The following is a 14,622-nucleotide window of genomic DNA, read 5'->3' on the forward strand; positions in this document are numbered from 1 at the left end:
CACACACACACTTTTTTTCACAAATATATATATATTATATTTACACATAACAAATTTTGAAAACGAAATTAAAATGTTTAAAATACAAATGTAGCCAGTTATATAATTTAAAAATTTGACTGATTTGTAATTACTTTATGGCAATACGTGTCATATGATATGTACTGCAAATAAACTGTAAAACTTTTTTATTTATATCACTCTTTTCTTTTAAAAAATATGTTTAATATTGATAATATCTTTTTTGTTATGATATCTTTATTCTTTACATTTTTCAATTACACAAGTAGCTTTAATGTTTAGGTAAAAATTTTGTATTCAATATTTCATATAAAATGTGTTATTCTTAAATATTCTGCTGACTTGTTACAGAGAAGTATATAAAGACTATAAAGTACAACTATATAACAAATAATTTGTAGAAATATAAATATAAATAATATAAAGGATTATTAACTATATGGAATGAAAGTGAAATAAAATAATCAAATACACCAGTTTACAAAATCTATTTTTATGTATAGGAACATAAAATTAGCTTATAAATGAAACAATTTAAATCATAGTCATATTAAATAAGTTATACATGATTCTCAAGATTTATTGTATGTTTTAACACTGTATTATCCCAGGAACAAGAATATAAATGACTGTCAAACCATGTAAGACCACGTACAAAGTCAGTGTGACGATCATCTTTATATATTAATGAAAGCTCATTGGTTATATCAAACACTTCTACAGAAATATCATCACAGCAAGCAGCTAATTCTTCTGTCCTGTTATGTAATAATATTATATAATTTATTACATTGATAAGGTTGATTTGTATCTTAAATTTATCAACTTATATTACCTTCCTAAATTTTGATTAAATGACAGTCTATGTACTGGTCTACAAAATGCAAATGATTCTGATAATACTTTTACACTCCCCTTTCTGGCATCAACTATTATAATCTCTCCATCTTCACTACCTATTGCTAAAACATTTGGTAAACTGAGATTCCAACATACTGCTGTTAAACCAGCATCCCTTTCTAAAATACCTAACAAAGGAAAATATAAATTTAAATTACATTCATGGAATTAATTATATATGTTTGAATACATACATTGGGCTGGTTTTTGTAGCCTTGTATCCCATATTAATGCTTTGCAATCTGATGATGTTGACACAAATTCTGAATTACTTCCCGGCTTAACATCAACACAAGTGACTGTATCTGTATGAGCAAAGCCAAATGAATATGTTGCCATTAACTCCGATATGTTCCATATTTTTATACTATGAAATAGTTATAATTCTTTATTAAATATTTTAAATGTTTTTCAATACGTTTAGCAATTAATTGGTTTTACCAACAATCCATTCCTCCTGATACTACATGTTCTTTATCAACAAATACAGACAGAGTTAACAAACTACTATCATGTAAAGCAGCATATCCTGTAGATTGTAATTCATTTGAGTCAATAGGTTGTGTAGATAAATCAAAAACTTGCAAAGTTCCACTATCTTCACCAATTACAAATTTATCACTTTGTAAAAAGACAGCATCACAAACACCACTTTCTGTTTTTGCCACAAGAGCTGCTTTATCTCTATCAAAATTTGTAATATCATTATAATACCAAACAGAACCATTCCAATAACGATCTGTTAGGTTACTGCCTCCAAGAAGAACACTTTTTTCTGTAATTAAACAAAATCATATATATTCATTGATATATATGTGAAAAATATAAATCTATATACATAAAGCTGATAATTTATAAGTATTACTTTATAGACTGTTTAAATTACATTACCATTATAAATTGTGATAAATTGCAAGTGTTTATTAAAAAAATATGGTTTATCTGTTATTGTCATATTTCTATAAACTAGAGTATTTAAATTGGGTGGAGTTAAAAATGCCATAATTCAGTAATTTTGAACAATAATAATGCTAACAACGCGGAACTTGTTTGAAAGACTTTACTATATTGATATAAATCGTAACAAATAGTTTGTAACAAATCATATGTTACACTACATTAAATATATAGTATAAGTTATTACAGATCAAATAAACAAATTGAGTAGTATGCACACAACATAAAATAAATTTATTATTAAATTCTTTTTCTGTGGTAACACGTGTTTTAGGACGAGTAAAACCATTATCACTTTTGTGTAATTTCCAATGTTACCGACTTATCATAGAATAAGATTACAACACTAGTAATGGTTGAAATTAAAACTAAGTGTAACTATGAAATTACGAATGCAATTTTCTTATATCGTCCAAGTATAGATATATTTCATGTATGATATAAATACTTGAAAATATGTATAGATACGATTAACTCCTAGTAAATTTTATAAAACTATGACATTAGAAGTTTTAAGTAATACTTAAAGCTAATAATATGAAAATTTATATATACAAAATGTTCGATCATTTCGTAATTATCAGTTATTATGAATAAAAGTCTTATATCTACAAAAAATAAAAATAATAACCATAATTATCGTATTTATGGTAATTTATAATTAAAAACAAATATGAATAAATAACAACCTGTCACATTATCTAGTAATATTCTTTAATAATATATTCCAATATATGTAAGTTATTTGAAATGTTGTAATGAACAAATTCATAATTTTATTCTTTCGTATTTTATTTTCACTTAACAATAACTGATGTAAATTAAATGCAATTTTGTTCGTCCGAGTATTTAAAAAATAGTTCCTATTGACGACCTTCGAAAATTCTATTCGTATTGCTCGTCTTTTACCGGCATTTCAAGTTTCGGGATGTGCAGAAGTAGCGAATATGATTACCGCGGTAACGTCTGTCTGTGACGTAACGGCTATACTCCTGATAATTTCCGTCGTGACGCATGCGTATTCGATTCAGAGCAAAAATCAGAATTAGTCCAACGGAATCCCGGAAAGTAACGATTGTGAGACACGGCGGTGCCGCTGTATAAAATTATAAGGAGCGTTGATTAACCTGTCAAGACGTGGTCTCGCATCATTATTTACGTTTTCAAAGGTGTTGTGGGTAATCATTCGTAGGATTCGATCGGCTTCCAGACAGGATGGTGAAGCCTGAGCAAATTTTAATTATCGAACCGCGAAGTGAACTGCGGTTCAGGGGTACGCTTAAACGACGAATTATTCTTTTATGCGCATTTTCCTTGCACATTTTTTGCTTTCTTTAAAACTTTTTGAGTTTTGTTCAATCCGTGACTGGCAGGCGCTTTGTTGGTTAGTTAACACGAGCTGCACACGGTGCGCTACGTTGTCAAGATGACGTAAAGTTACCTTTGCTAGCCAATTTCGTTGCATTTTGATTTGTAATCAAATAGGATTACGTACGACGACCCAGCAGAAATCATCGGCCTTTTCAGTTGTACCTAACCCCATTCGTCGTACGTCATTCGCTGTCAAAGCTAAGTACAGTCACGATTCAATTCTCAGCCTCCCCTCTCACTTCTTTTCTCTGTTAACTGATATACAGTCAGCATATTCATCGACTTATATTCTATGCATTTTCGTATCGTATTCAATTCACCTATATATTTTTCTAGATTTTTAAACGAAATAATATATTTTTCGTACCTACGTTTATGTTCAATGACAGATATTAGTTATTTTTTAACATGTAAACTTATTTGCTTTTGTTATAAGTTTAGAAATATATGTACGTTTTCAAAATATCGAAAAAAAGATCGTTTATAACATAATAAATGATTTTTGTTGAATGGTATTGGGTCAAAGGGTTTGACCACTTTATCATTTATATAATGAAAACTTTGTGAATGAAAGCTAAATACATAAACAAAATGTTGAAATGTTACTGTGTTCATAATTATAACAGTGTGTCTGTATCATTAATATTTATTACATATTTTGTATTTTATTCTAATATTTTTAAATGTATAAAAGAATATGCAAAATATGTGAATGATATGTGGATTTTATAGATAAAGTTATGATTAATGTTTGTTTATATGATTTATGATATTGATTATTTGTTTTTATGAGTTAAAGATAGATAAAAACGATACTTTTGAATATTTTTTAACACCATGTCTGTATCATATTATAGGCCCATTTACAGAAAGAACAGTCACATCATATATAACATTAACCAATCCATCGAATTACAAAGTTCGTTATAAAATAAAAACAACTGCTCCAAAGAGGTATTGTGTGCGACCTAATTCTGGGTATCTGAAACCAACGGAAATTACACAAATAGCTGGTTAGTTTTTATCAATGAATAAAATATATAAATTATGATGAATTTATAATGTAACTATAACTATAATAGCTGATAATATAGATTTTCCCACAATTAAATTATTTTCATTTATAAACAAGAAAGTTTAATTGATTAGGTATTGTATATTTTAGTGACTCTTCAGCCACTTGATTTTGATCTAACAGAAAAAAATAAACACAAATTTATGGTGCAAGCTACAATAGTTCAAGCTAACGATGATGATGATAATCCCGATATAGTATGTAATATATGTTAATTTTTAATTAATAAAGGATATTTGCCTTTATTGTATTCCTTTGGTATGTTACTTTCATCTGGTGCCAATTGTAACTTTTAATTTTCTTTCGAAGTGGAAAAATATAGATCCAGAGAAATTGATGGAATCTAAATTAAAATGTGTCTTTGAAAATCCAGTAATTAAACCTGTGACAGCTGAAACAACCAAATCAGAAGTTACCACAAATAACGGGAAAAATAAAGGAATCGGTGATTGTGTTAAGTCATCGCCAAAGGTAATAATTAGTATCTGCTTTGTTTTCATTGCAATTCTTACTTATTATATAAGTAAATAATACGTTTATTTTATTAGGTTCCTGGAGAAACAGAAGAAAAATTGATAAAAGCAGCACAAGAAGTTAATCAGCTAAGAGAAGAAGAGAGTGCTCTAAGGCAGGAAAACCTTCAGTTAAAGGTAAACAATTGTAAAGTCTGTAAATTATTTCAATATGAAAAAAATAAGAAAAATATACGAATGGAAAAAAAATACATATTACGATAGTTAAATACAGTATTAATTTTTATTTATAGGAGGATTTACTGCAATTACAAAATGTCCTGGTGGATAACGAGGCTACGTTAGCCAATAAAAATTTTAACCCACAGGACAGTAGCGAATCGTCATCAACGGTTACCAGCATTCTTATTGCTCTTGTCATGGTCATATTGGGATATGTGCTGGGAAAAATGATCTGAGCAGCTATTACTTTACCGCATAACTTGGCACATCCCCTCTTCCCCTGTGTTTCTTAGCCTGCCCCCCTGCTACCATATACCAAGTACTGATCGCAAAGGTCGAAACCAGTCATCGTATTACACGATTGTTCATAATAAATACTATAAACATGAACGGGTAGTGGTTTACAATAATAGAGTTATTTGCTGCAAGAGTGTGCTTCTATTTTGGTAAAGCGGTAAAATTTGAAATCCTTTTTTAAGAAATAAACACTATACTCGAATGATTCACATTGGAGTAGAAATGCAGGAAATCCTGTGAATAAATTTTGTTATTGTTACGTATCAGAAAGTACTATTAGTTTAAGTAGCAAATTATAAATAAAAATTAAATACTATATATCTTCATGTTTATATATTACTTCTGTTCTCATATTTCTTATAAAAGGATTCTCGCTTTACAAATTCGCTTGCGGCTGTGTCTTTGAAACCATGTTGCCACTAACTAAATTATGTATGAGATACGAAAATTTATGAAATATAATTCTTTTAAACGAATACATTCAATTAAAAAAAAAAAAAAAAAATTAAAAAATTCAATTGTTTCAAGAACTGTGGTGCATCCTTACATGAAAAGAAAAAGGAACAGGATGAATTCGAATATTCTTTTTGACATTCTAACAGTACTTAACAATCACACAATATAAGATTGTACATAATGTATTTTAAGATAATATATTAATGTCTAACATATATAGTCACGAGGGGAGGGGGGCTGGCTGATTAGTAGTGGTTCATGACTCAGAATTTGGATACGCTGGCTCTATCCATCAGCAATGGTATATCATTTAAGGAGTTGATGCATTAAAGTTTTTGACGCTTCAGTGTATTTTTATTTCTTTATGTTTGTCTTATAAAAATTCGAAATAAAGATATCTCGGATGTCACATGGTGAAAGTTTTATATTTTGAACCTTTCTGCTAATAATTGTGTTTTCGAGTAATTTGAAGTGGTGCATGGTACACATGGATATAGTACCGCTTTAAAATTTTGCCATAACGAATCATCCAAATTTATTTATATAGATGTGTATATATATATGTATGTGTGAACGTGTGCGTATACCACACATTTATCTATTTATCTATCTATCTACACACGCATACATCTAAATAATGACAACCAGTTTGTGAATCGTCATGTCAGAAATGATACTCGAACACGTCACAATTATTACGTATACGTATGCATATACATATATATATATGACACATATATATATGATACATATACATATATGAACATCCATATGTCTGTGCCTTAGAAATAGAGACGGCAATATGAAATATTTGTGCTTCATTAAAATTCTATCGTTCTAATATTTCCTAATTCTATAAGATTCTCTTGACTCTTTTCAATACCTAATAGACATTAGTTGGTTAATCGTAGTACAGAACTGTAAACTATAATTAAAGTATCAAGTGTTTGGAGAGTTATCGGTTCTGGAATTCTCGACAAAAATTAATGGATTTCACGTATATTTCAGACAAATGTTTAACGAGTCATCGGTGTCTGATAGAACGATAATATACAATCAAAAGTGTGCAACTTAAAAATAAAGCATAATAATTCAATGATATTTCCTTTTTATCGAATTTAATAAAGTATTTCATCGTTTTATATATATATAAAAATTATATATATATATTTATCGTAATTATAAAACGTAATTATCAATAAATTTTCTCTATTATATTTACGTATATTTATGACATAAGAAACAGAACGACCAGTGATTGCTTATAGATTATAGATACAAGTTGTTTTTTATCACAGCTCTTGAAGTCGCTTTCTTACGAATAGACGAGGCATGTGAAGAAAAGGTTTGAGAATTCTTCTCTGGTCAAGTTCGTTGCCAAATTTCTTGACCGAATAACGTCCTAAGTCCTTGTTAGAAATGTTATAAAAATGGTATATATATATATGTATATGGAACATTAACAGCGCGATATGTATACACAAGCACAAAATTATTCTGTCCAAGGGAAATACAAAATCAAATTTTTTGCACACGATTATTCCATTTATCGCTTGAATTCTTTATCCATTGTAACGTGTCTCTATATTATCATATTATTATCACAGTTGTGGAGAGAATGTAACATTATATAGAATTATAATATTAATAATAAGGTTCGGGAAAGGAACGAAGAAGAGGTAGCCAGTGTGTGAATAAAAAGAGAAATATAAATGAACTTATAAAAGTTATAGAACGGTTATGATTAAATAAATATCATATATACATCCAAACGACAATTTAAAACCTGATTTCGCATGAAATAATTGTTCCAAACGAATAAAGCATTCGATTTTCCTACTCTATATAATATATTCAATAAAATTACGTTAAACAAGTTCAAGTAACGATGTACTTGTACTTAAAATATCATCAATCAATTATGACGAAGGTTACTCGATATCGCATAATGTTAGACCAGCATAAATATAGCTTCGAATCGATCGTGTGCACGAGATAATTTTATAGATGAATTTTAAACCCTTCATTCCCGAAAAATAGATACGCGAACCAAAGTAGAGTAGGTCAACTTATAATCAGACTACCTTCTCGGGTGCACATGCACTCGCATACTTTCTCCCTGCGCGTCCATCGAACGGAAAAAGAGGGGTAAACCGGGGCGGTGAGAGGGGATGGCGGAAAAGATATCCGAACCGAGAAACATAAAGATCGTTAATCGACCAATTTGCAAACTTTACTCTATTTTATCGTTATTCTCGATTGTTCTCGACCGATGATATCAGAGTAACAAATCGAAGCGTTATTCGATTGGTGAACAACGCGTACTATACACATTTCACGTCCACGTTACGATAAGAAACGATAAAGATTAGCAGAAACGCTACATCATTTTTGTATACGTAAGAATACTCGTCATCTCGTTATCCCTGTGTATCCCCCCGCGGTCGCACCTTCAAGGACAGAGATAGTTATTCTCAGCTAAAAGCGAAGTACGTAACATGTTCGTACACCTATACGACGATCGGCACCTATGATAAAACAGAAAACATAAAGATTCGTAGAGTGGAACTGGAGAATTCGTTCACTGGACACGTGACTTCCTTTAATGGAGCTCGTCAAACGACACTCATAGCGAGACGTTCGACTGCGAACTAAGGTCGGACAGGAGGACTTGGTCGGCCTGAACGTGCAGATAAATCAGGATCGGGGAAGAGGGAGGTGGATGGCAGAGAGTGGAGCGGCGGATACAGCGCAGAGCAGCCTGATCAGGGTGGCGGCGGCAGTAGCGACTGGCTATTGATTTCAAGGGCTTCCTTAACCCCCCGCTTTGCCGCTGAGTGCCCGACGGCTTCAGGTCACCCCAAAGGGCTCTTGGTGCCCGTGACTAAAACAATTCCATACGTTTACTCCCACTACTGGTCGACCTGTCGTATACCTCTCGCCTGGTTAGCTCGCTAACCCGTATGCAACTCGCACGAGTCTTCTTTCTCCTCTCCATCTTCGACTACCCCATCCGATTATTTTCATCCGGTTCGCGAACAACGAAACATCGTTCGTCGAGCAAGAACGTTCTACCAATGGGTTCGTGGCGTTAAGAGAGAGAAAGGTATACGTATCTTTCGAAAGATGATCGAGAACGTCAAATTCGGAGGCATTGCGCGCAAAGAGCAAGACAAAGAGAGAAAGAGATAAAAAGATCGATTACCCTATATCGGTGTAGAAGTTTCAAAGCGGTACTCGATTATACCAGGTACTGGCGAGACAGAAGTTTCGCGCGAAGAACCGGTAGTAGAAGCGTCCCGGTGACTGATCGGAACACTGACCACGAGCAAAGAATAGGAAGAAAAATAGGGAAACGAAAGGATACGCGCGATAAGTAGGAAGCGTGCACGAATTAAAGGCGTTCTTCAAAATTTCGCGGTTAAGTGGCCGTTCGGGGGTAAACGAAGGCGTGTAGGGGCGGGGGTGTAGCAGGAAGGGGCAGTTGCATAGAGTAGTAAGAGAGCGGAGAAGCGAAGAAGGGAGGGAAAAAGAGTAGGGATGACGTTGGGGTCCTGGGTAGACGAGCACCCGTGGTGGTTACGGTACTGTGCGAGTCGGGCCGAGTGCAGACGGATCGCGGGGTGAGCCGTCGCTCGGCATACGTCGAACTAGGTGCCCCGCGTTGGGGCGTCTCCTGCCATCGAGCATCGGTGTCGTGCAGTCGATCGGGGGACGACCACCGCCTTCTTCGAAGTCGCACTGTTAGTTCCGGACCGTATCGGACTGGATTGGAACGGAACGTCCCGCCTGTTCACCCGTTAATTCCCCACCGGTGTGTCAGCGCAGACACGGCGACGACGATGAGACTACGACGATGGTACTCGTGGTAGCGCGACCACAGTGCGTCGTGGCCAGTGCGGGCGTCGGCATCGTCGTCGGTTGTGCACGCGATCGGACGAGCAAGGAGATGGTGTCCCCGGATCGTTCGGAGGAAAGTGACTTGGTTGCTAACGCTACTACTGTCAGTGCCGCGTCCGCGTACAACGTCCTCGACGTCGTCGTAGCCGCTGCCTTCGCCGCCGCCGCCGCCGCCACCGCCACCGCCAACAGCCTCGTCGTCACCGCCACCGCTGCCGTTACTATCGCTGCCGTCACCACCGCTATCACCACCGTCAACGCTGCCGTGACTGCCACCGCCAGTCCCGCCACTGCCAATACTGCCGTTTTTGACGCCACAAGCATGATTGCTCTTGCTGCCAACCAGGCTTCCAGTGCGACTCGTCAGACGGTCTAACACCCCTATATCCTAAACGGTGAGTTTCCATTCGCCTTTTCATTTCCCTTCCCTTTCTTTCTCTTTCTTTTTCTTTTTTTCTTTTTCTCCCACAGCTCGATCCAGCCCAGCTCCAGTTTTCTTTGCCTCCTTTGACCTCCCTTTCTCGGTACGCTTGTCCTTTCCCACCGTGGGAAAACGTATATGCGTTCACGTTCGAGCGAGATGGAGAGAGAGAGAGAGAGAGCGAGAGACGAAAGAGGAGCAGAAAGGGACAGAGAAGTAGAAAGAGAAAGAGAGGAGGAGGAGAATGGAAAAAGGTATGCAGATAGAAATCGAGACAGAAGGAGAGAAAGAGAGAGTGCGAATGCTGTGTTGTATGTGCGAGCAGGAGGAGCGAGAGGGAGTAGAGAGAGGGAGGAAGAGTGAGAGAGAGAGGGGGGAGGGAGACGAACGTAGAGAAAGAACGTCACACGAAAGGGTGAAAAGGAGGAGGGGATGATGATCAAGGATAAAAGGGAAGGAAGAAGCGCGAACGGCATAAAAGATTTTATTCATCCCTTGGCGTCTCGTGTACGCGATTAGAATAGGATTTCTCGTTCTGTATTCTACGCGATCGTCGTGCCCCGGCGACTCGACTCCACATAACCTCCGTCAATCGATAATACAAGACGACGGCACCCGCGGCGCTCGGCAAGATCGGCCTAGGAACGAACACGGCCCGCATTCCTGGGTCGAGCTACCCTATCGATAAATGTTGTCGATACTCTCTCTCTCTCTCTCTCTCTCTTTCTCCATTTTTTCTGCCGCTCTTCTACAAATTAGCCTTCGCCGATTATTCCCTCGATTCGGTCAACCAGTCGTTCACGCGATGACGAGTCGGATTTCGGTCGGGTACTAGTCGTCTGGATGCTACTATCGAGCCCTGTTTGGTTGGGCGGTGAACACGATGCACCCTTTACCCGCCCTCGACTGTCCGTGTTACGGACGCAGGATATATCCTGTTCCTCGCTGGTTTATGACACGGCCTCAACCTCGCCCATGTTAATTGGCGAGGATCGATTTTCCTGGAAACGATTACACGGCCGCGGCCTCACGGTCGTTCGATCGCGCGTTCGGGATCCTGGTTTCGCGTTAGAGGCGAAGCGGTTACCTGGAAAACTTGCGACGATGGTCTCGCGAGGATTAGCCGTGGCAAACGATGGTCACGAGATGCGAGACATCGGTGGACGGACGGAGATGACGAAGATTAGGCGTCGCGACGATATCTCGCACAGGGTGTACCGCGCCGTCACCTTTCCAACGCCATTTGCGTGCGAAATGTAATAAAACCAGACGTAAAACGTTTTTGAACCTATGCAGAATACGCGAATGCGCTGACAGCGATATATCTACGTTTTCTCCTAGACGTGTAATATATGTTTATCGCGTTATACATACCTATATATATTGCTCTCTAATTGTATATAGATATAGGTACGTATATACGTGCATGTACAACGCGTTGCACGAAGCGGATGAATGAATGCTGTGAATAAAAGTAAGTAGGTTAACGAGAACGAGATCGTATGTTCCGAAAAACGCGATCTCGTTCTGTTTTTTCCTCCACGCTGACTCTGTTCTCTTCTTCTCGCTCTTCCCGAATCGCCCCCGTAAGCCATGGCTGGAAATACGGGATCGAAATGGCGCTATCCTCGAGACCAGGTCCCATGCGGGCCAAATTGTTAAATCGAATTCGAAACGAATCGAACGTTCGCCACTTGCACGGTACGACGTATGTACCTTTTCTCCGATCCTTTCGCCAACACAACGCGAACTGTGCCCTATTGTCGTTTTGTTATCTACACGCGAGCTATAATACTCCCAGGCCGGGGGAATAATCATACGTATCTAGTTTCTGGTTCGAATCAATGTTTGCAATTGTGCTACTTGGAAATGTACGGGCCTCCGTGGAAGCGTTTTATACGACGGCACGGAAACGGAGGAAAAGAACGCCTCACCTCCGGTTTTAACTTCTTTCCTCGTTATTAGATAACAATCGAGCACCGTAAGACATGCCTTCCTATCGCCACTGCTTTCAACCTGCCATGTACTCGCGTTTCTCGAATCATCGTTCCTTTCGTTCGTTTATACGAATCTCGCTCGTTTAATTTCGAGAGATCGATGCCTTTCGAGTGCCACCCACGTACTTCCGTTCTTGTCAAGATTCTTAATTGCCCCGCGCAGCCAATAAAAAGCATTTTCGTCCGTTTCTTCTCTTCTTCTATGACCTGTCTCGTCAACCTTTTATTTATATCACCCTCATCGCGACGTTGCGAGGCTGCTGCTTCGACGATGTCAGACCGAGACAAAACTATGCATTCGTGCGTCATCGGTTTGGAGTTGCGCTATGGAATCGTTGAATCGAAGTTGTACCAAGCGAGTTACGTGAAACGTGGATCACCGATGATTCACGATAGCGACTAGAGGTAAAATTTTCATTCATCCAGCAAACGGAGATATCTTTTGACTCGTTTTTCTGTTAACATTCGTGTAAAAGATCAAATCGTCAAGGATATTCTCGTGACATGCCGCTGGTTGTTTTACGATGCACTCTATTGCGATGTAATGTTTCATTCAGCGAAATTCATTAGGTACAATGACGATGAACATTTTCGACTTCCGTAGGTTCAGCGATGACCCGAGGGAGGATGTTGAAATGTACCATTTATCTCTTGCTTTTTCTTCACCGATAAAAGCACACATTACGTGTTCATGTATGTACGTGGTTATGATACATGCATAGGTAAAGTGCATATTCCTTACGTGCATATGCATACTCGAACGCTTATGGTATACGGAAACTGCTTTCAGTGCGCTAAGTGCACGAAGCGCACACGATAAAGCGTGTGTACTTTCCTGATTAGTTTAAGGTAACGTCCCCGTCTTTCAGGAGTGTACCGTGTAATCCATCTTGTAGCTGGTCGTATCGAGCGAAGAAAGTACCGCGGTGAAAATAGAAAGCGTGACTAACAATTGGCTATTAATCGGGAAACGCAGTAATCGACGATTAGCGTTCCTGTTGCCTCGTTTTCCAAATCGATCTGCCATATTAAATCTCAGAATTTCTCATCGCAACGTACGAAAGGACGAAACTTTAAAATTTGGGCTTAATTTGTCCATTTACGATATACTATTTCGTAATGACGTGACTTTACAAATGTCATCGATCATCGATGAACGTGTCAATTAATAAACCTCGTTCCAAAAGCAACCGCAAAAGACCCAAAATATGCTGATTCGAGAAGTTTAAGATTCACGGAAGAAGCGTAGCTTGACGAGCGTACGCTCATGACCTACTTCTCTTTCACGTTTACTTCATCGATCACGCTCGTATACTTTTTCTTTCTTTTTTTCTTCCTTTTTTCAACTAAACTTTTTCGCTTCTGCGGTCACGATCGTTCATGTCGTCCATCCTCGTGCTTTCGTCCAGCCTCTGACTCACCGTATTGGAAACGGCAATTCGCATTTCTACGTTATCGCCTTCTAGAGCAATGCATTGGAATAACCTCGACTTTTTTCCCTCTTTCCTCCTTACTTTCCACTTTTACCAGCTAATCGTCGTTCCTTGGCGTTATGCGGCTTAATGCGCGACCGGATGCAGCACCTGCCACATCGTTGCTCCTTCTCTTTAGGCGGTTGAGGTAGCTTCCACGGGAATCAACCGAAATGCATATACCTGGTACACATCTCTCGGCAAACCGTAGATCGGTCACGGTGAACGCAAAGCGAAACGGCTTAACGTTTCAGGATTTGCGTATATCGCGTCGACGATATTACGTATACGGACATACCTATATACCTGTGTATACGTGTATAGCTAAAACGGATAATATGTATTTCCCGAAGGACCTGTTGGCGATGTGCCAATCCTAAATGCATCCTCGCGTCGTCTTCATCGCAATGCCGACGCTCTATGGTGCAGAAACGAGAAAAGGCCTCTAGCGTTTCGCGGGAGCGCATCTCATTGATCCGTTTAAATCACGAGCATCCGGAGACGTATATGTGTCATCTCGAAAGTCAGATATCGCCGATATTTTTCGCAGGATCGGTCTAGTTTTTCCAGTAATCTCAGCTTGACCTCGACTTTAAAGCCGATATCGTTGAATACCGTCGAGAAGTGACATGGAATTCATTTTTATTCCACGATATCGATGCCGCAGGGATGCGTGCACGTAAGCAGCGTCTCGTACCGACGTTGTTAATCATTTTCATCGTCGACGAATCTGTTCCGACAGAGATTTCTGAAGGCCAGCGCAGCACAAATGCCGGGAATGTAGGTTGTGCACCTGTTACTCTTCGAAAGCGTTTAACAACCAAGCTTGTTTGAAAATATTAACGCAACTTTCAGTCGATTATATGCTTTTTAACCGTAGAACTCTGTGTTACTACGTTGGGGCCAGTCGCTAGCGAGTTTCACCCGGTACATTTTACTGTCTACATACTTTTCTAGTTGTTACTTTGTCATTTAGGCAGGCGACTTTCGCGTGAAACGCGATAAATTTAAACGTCGCGATACTTTCCTTAGGAATAATTACTAAGTCACTTGTATATGC

The 14,622-nt window shown here is 38.0% G+C and overlaps 2 protein-coding genes across 2 annotated transcripts; one reads left to right on the plus strand and one right to left on the minus strand.

The window, feature by feature from the left end:
- Positions 1 to 548: 548 nt before the first annotated feature.
- Positions 549 to 1,924, minus strand: LOC108547131 (methylosome protein 50). The gene is made up of 5 exons (XM_017899517.1): positions 1,813 to 1,924; positions 1,363 to 1,696; positions 1,116 to 1,288; positions 857 to 1,049; positions 549 to 779 (listed from the first exon to the last, which is right to left on the minus strand). The coding sequence occupies exons 1-5, from the start codon at positions 1,922 to 1,924 to the stop codon at positions 581 to 583; spliced, it is 1,011 nt and encodes a 336-aa protein (XP_017755006.1). The 3' UTR covers positions 549 to 580.
- Positions 1,925 to 2,883: 959 nt separating this feature from the next.
- Positions 2,884 to 5,494, plus strand: Vap33 (VAMP-associated protein 33kDa). Its single transcript, XM_017899513.1, has 6 exons — positions 2,884 to 3,151; positions 4,107 to 4,262; positions 4,415 to 4,521; positions 4,634 to 4,795; positions 4,873 to 4,974; positions 5,091 to 5,494. The coding sequence occupies exons 1-6, from the start codon at positions 3,094 to 3,096 to the stop codon at positions 5,253 to 5,255; spliced, it is 750 nt and encodes a 249-aa protein (XP_017755002.1). The 5' UTR covers positions 2,884 to 3,093; the 3' UTR covers positions 5,256 to 5,494.
- Positions 5,495 to 14,622: the final 9,128 nt, after the last annotated feature.

This window comes from Eufriesea mexicana, unplaced genomic scaffold (assembly GCF_001483705.2).
Source record: "Eufriesea mexicana isolate 0111107269 unplaced genomic scaffold, ASM148370v2 scaffold944, whole genome shotgun sequence".
NCBI classification, from domain to species: Eukaryota; Metazoa; Arthropoda; class Insecta; order Hymenoptera; family Apidae; genus Eufriesea; species Eufriesea mexicana.

What these genes read in the sequence shown, in the direction of transcription:
- LOC108547131 (XM_017899517.1), bottom strand. Translation starts at nt 1,924, where the DNA reads ATGGCATTTTTAACTCCACCCAATTTAAATACTCTAGTTTATAGAAAT. An exon ending in ATTTATCACAATTTATAATG is followed by an intron (nt 1,697 to 1,812) that starts GTAATGTAATTT and finishes GTTTAATTACAG; the next exon opens with AAAAAAGTGTTCTTCTTGGA. An exon ending in TTTAATCAAAATTTAGGAAG is followed by an intron (nt 780 to 856) that starts GTAATATAAGTT and finishes ATTACATAACAG; the next exon opens with GACAGAAGAATTAGCTGCTT.
- Vap33 (XM_017899513.1), top strand. Translation starts at nt 3,094, where the DNA reads ATGGTGAAGCCTGAGCAAATTTTAATTATCGAACCGCGAAGTGAACTG. An exon ending in ATGATGATAATCCCGATATA is followed by an intron (nt 4,522 to 4,633) that starts GTATGTAATATA and finishes TTTCTTTCGAAG; the next exon opens with TGGAAAAATATAGATCCAGA. An exon ending in AGGAAAACCTTCAGTTAAAG is followed by an intron (nt 4,975 to 5,090) that starts GTAAACAATTGT and finishes TTTTATTTATAG; the next exon opens with GAGGATTTACTGCAATTACA.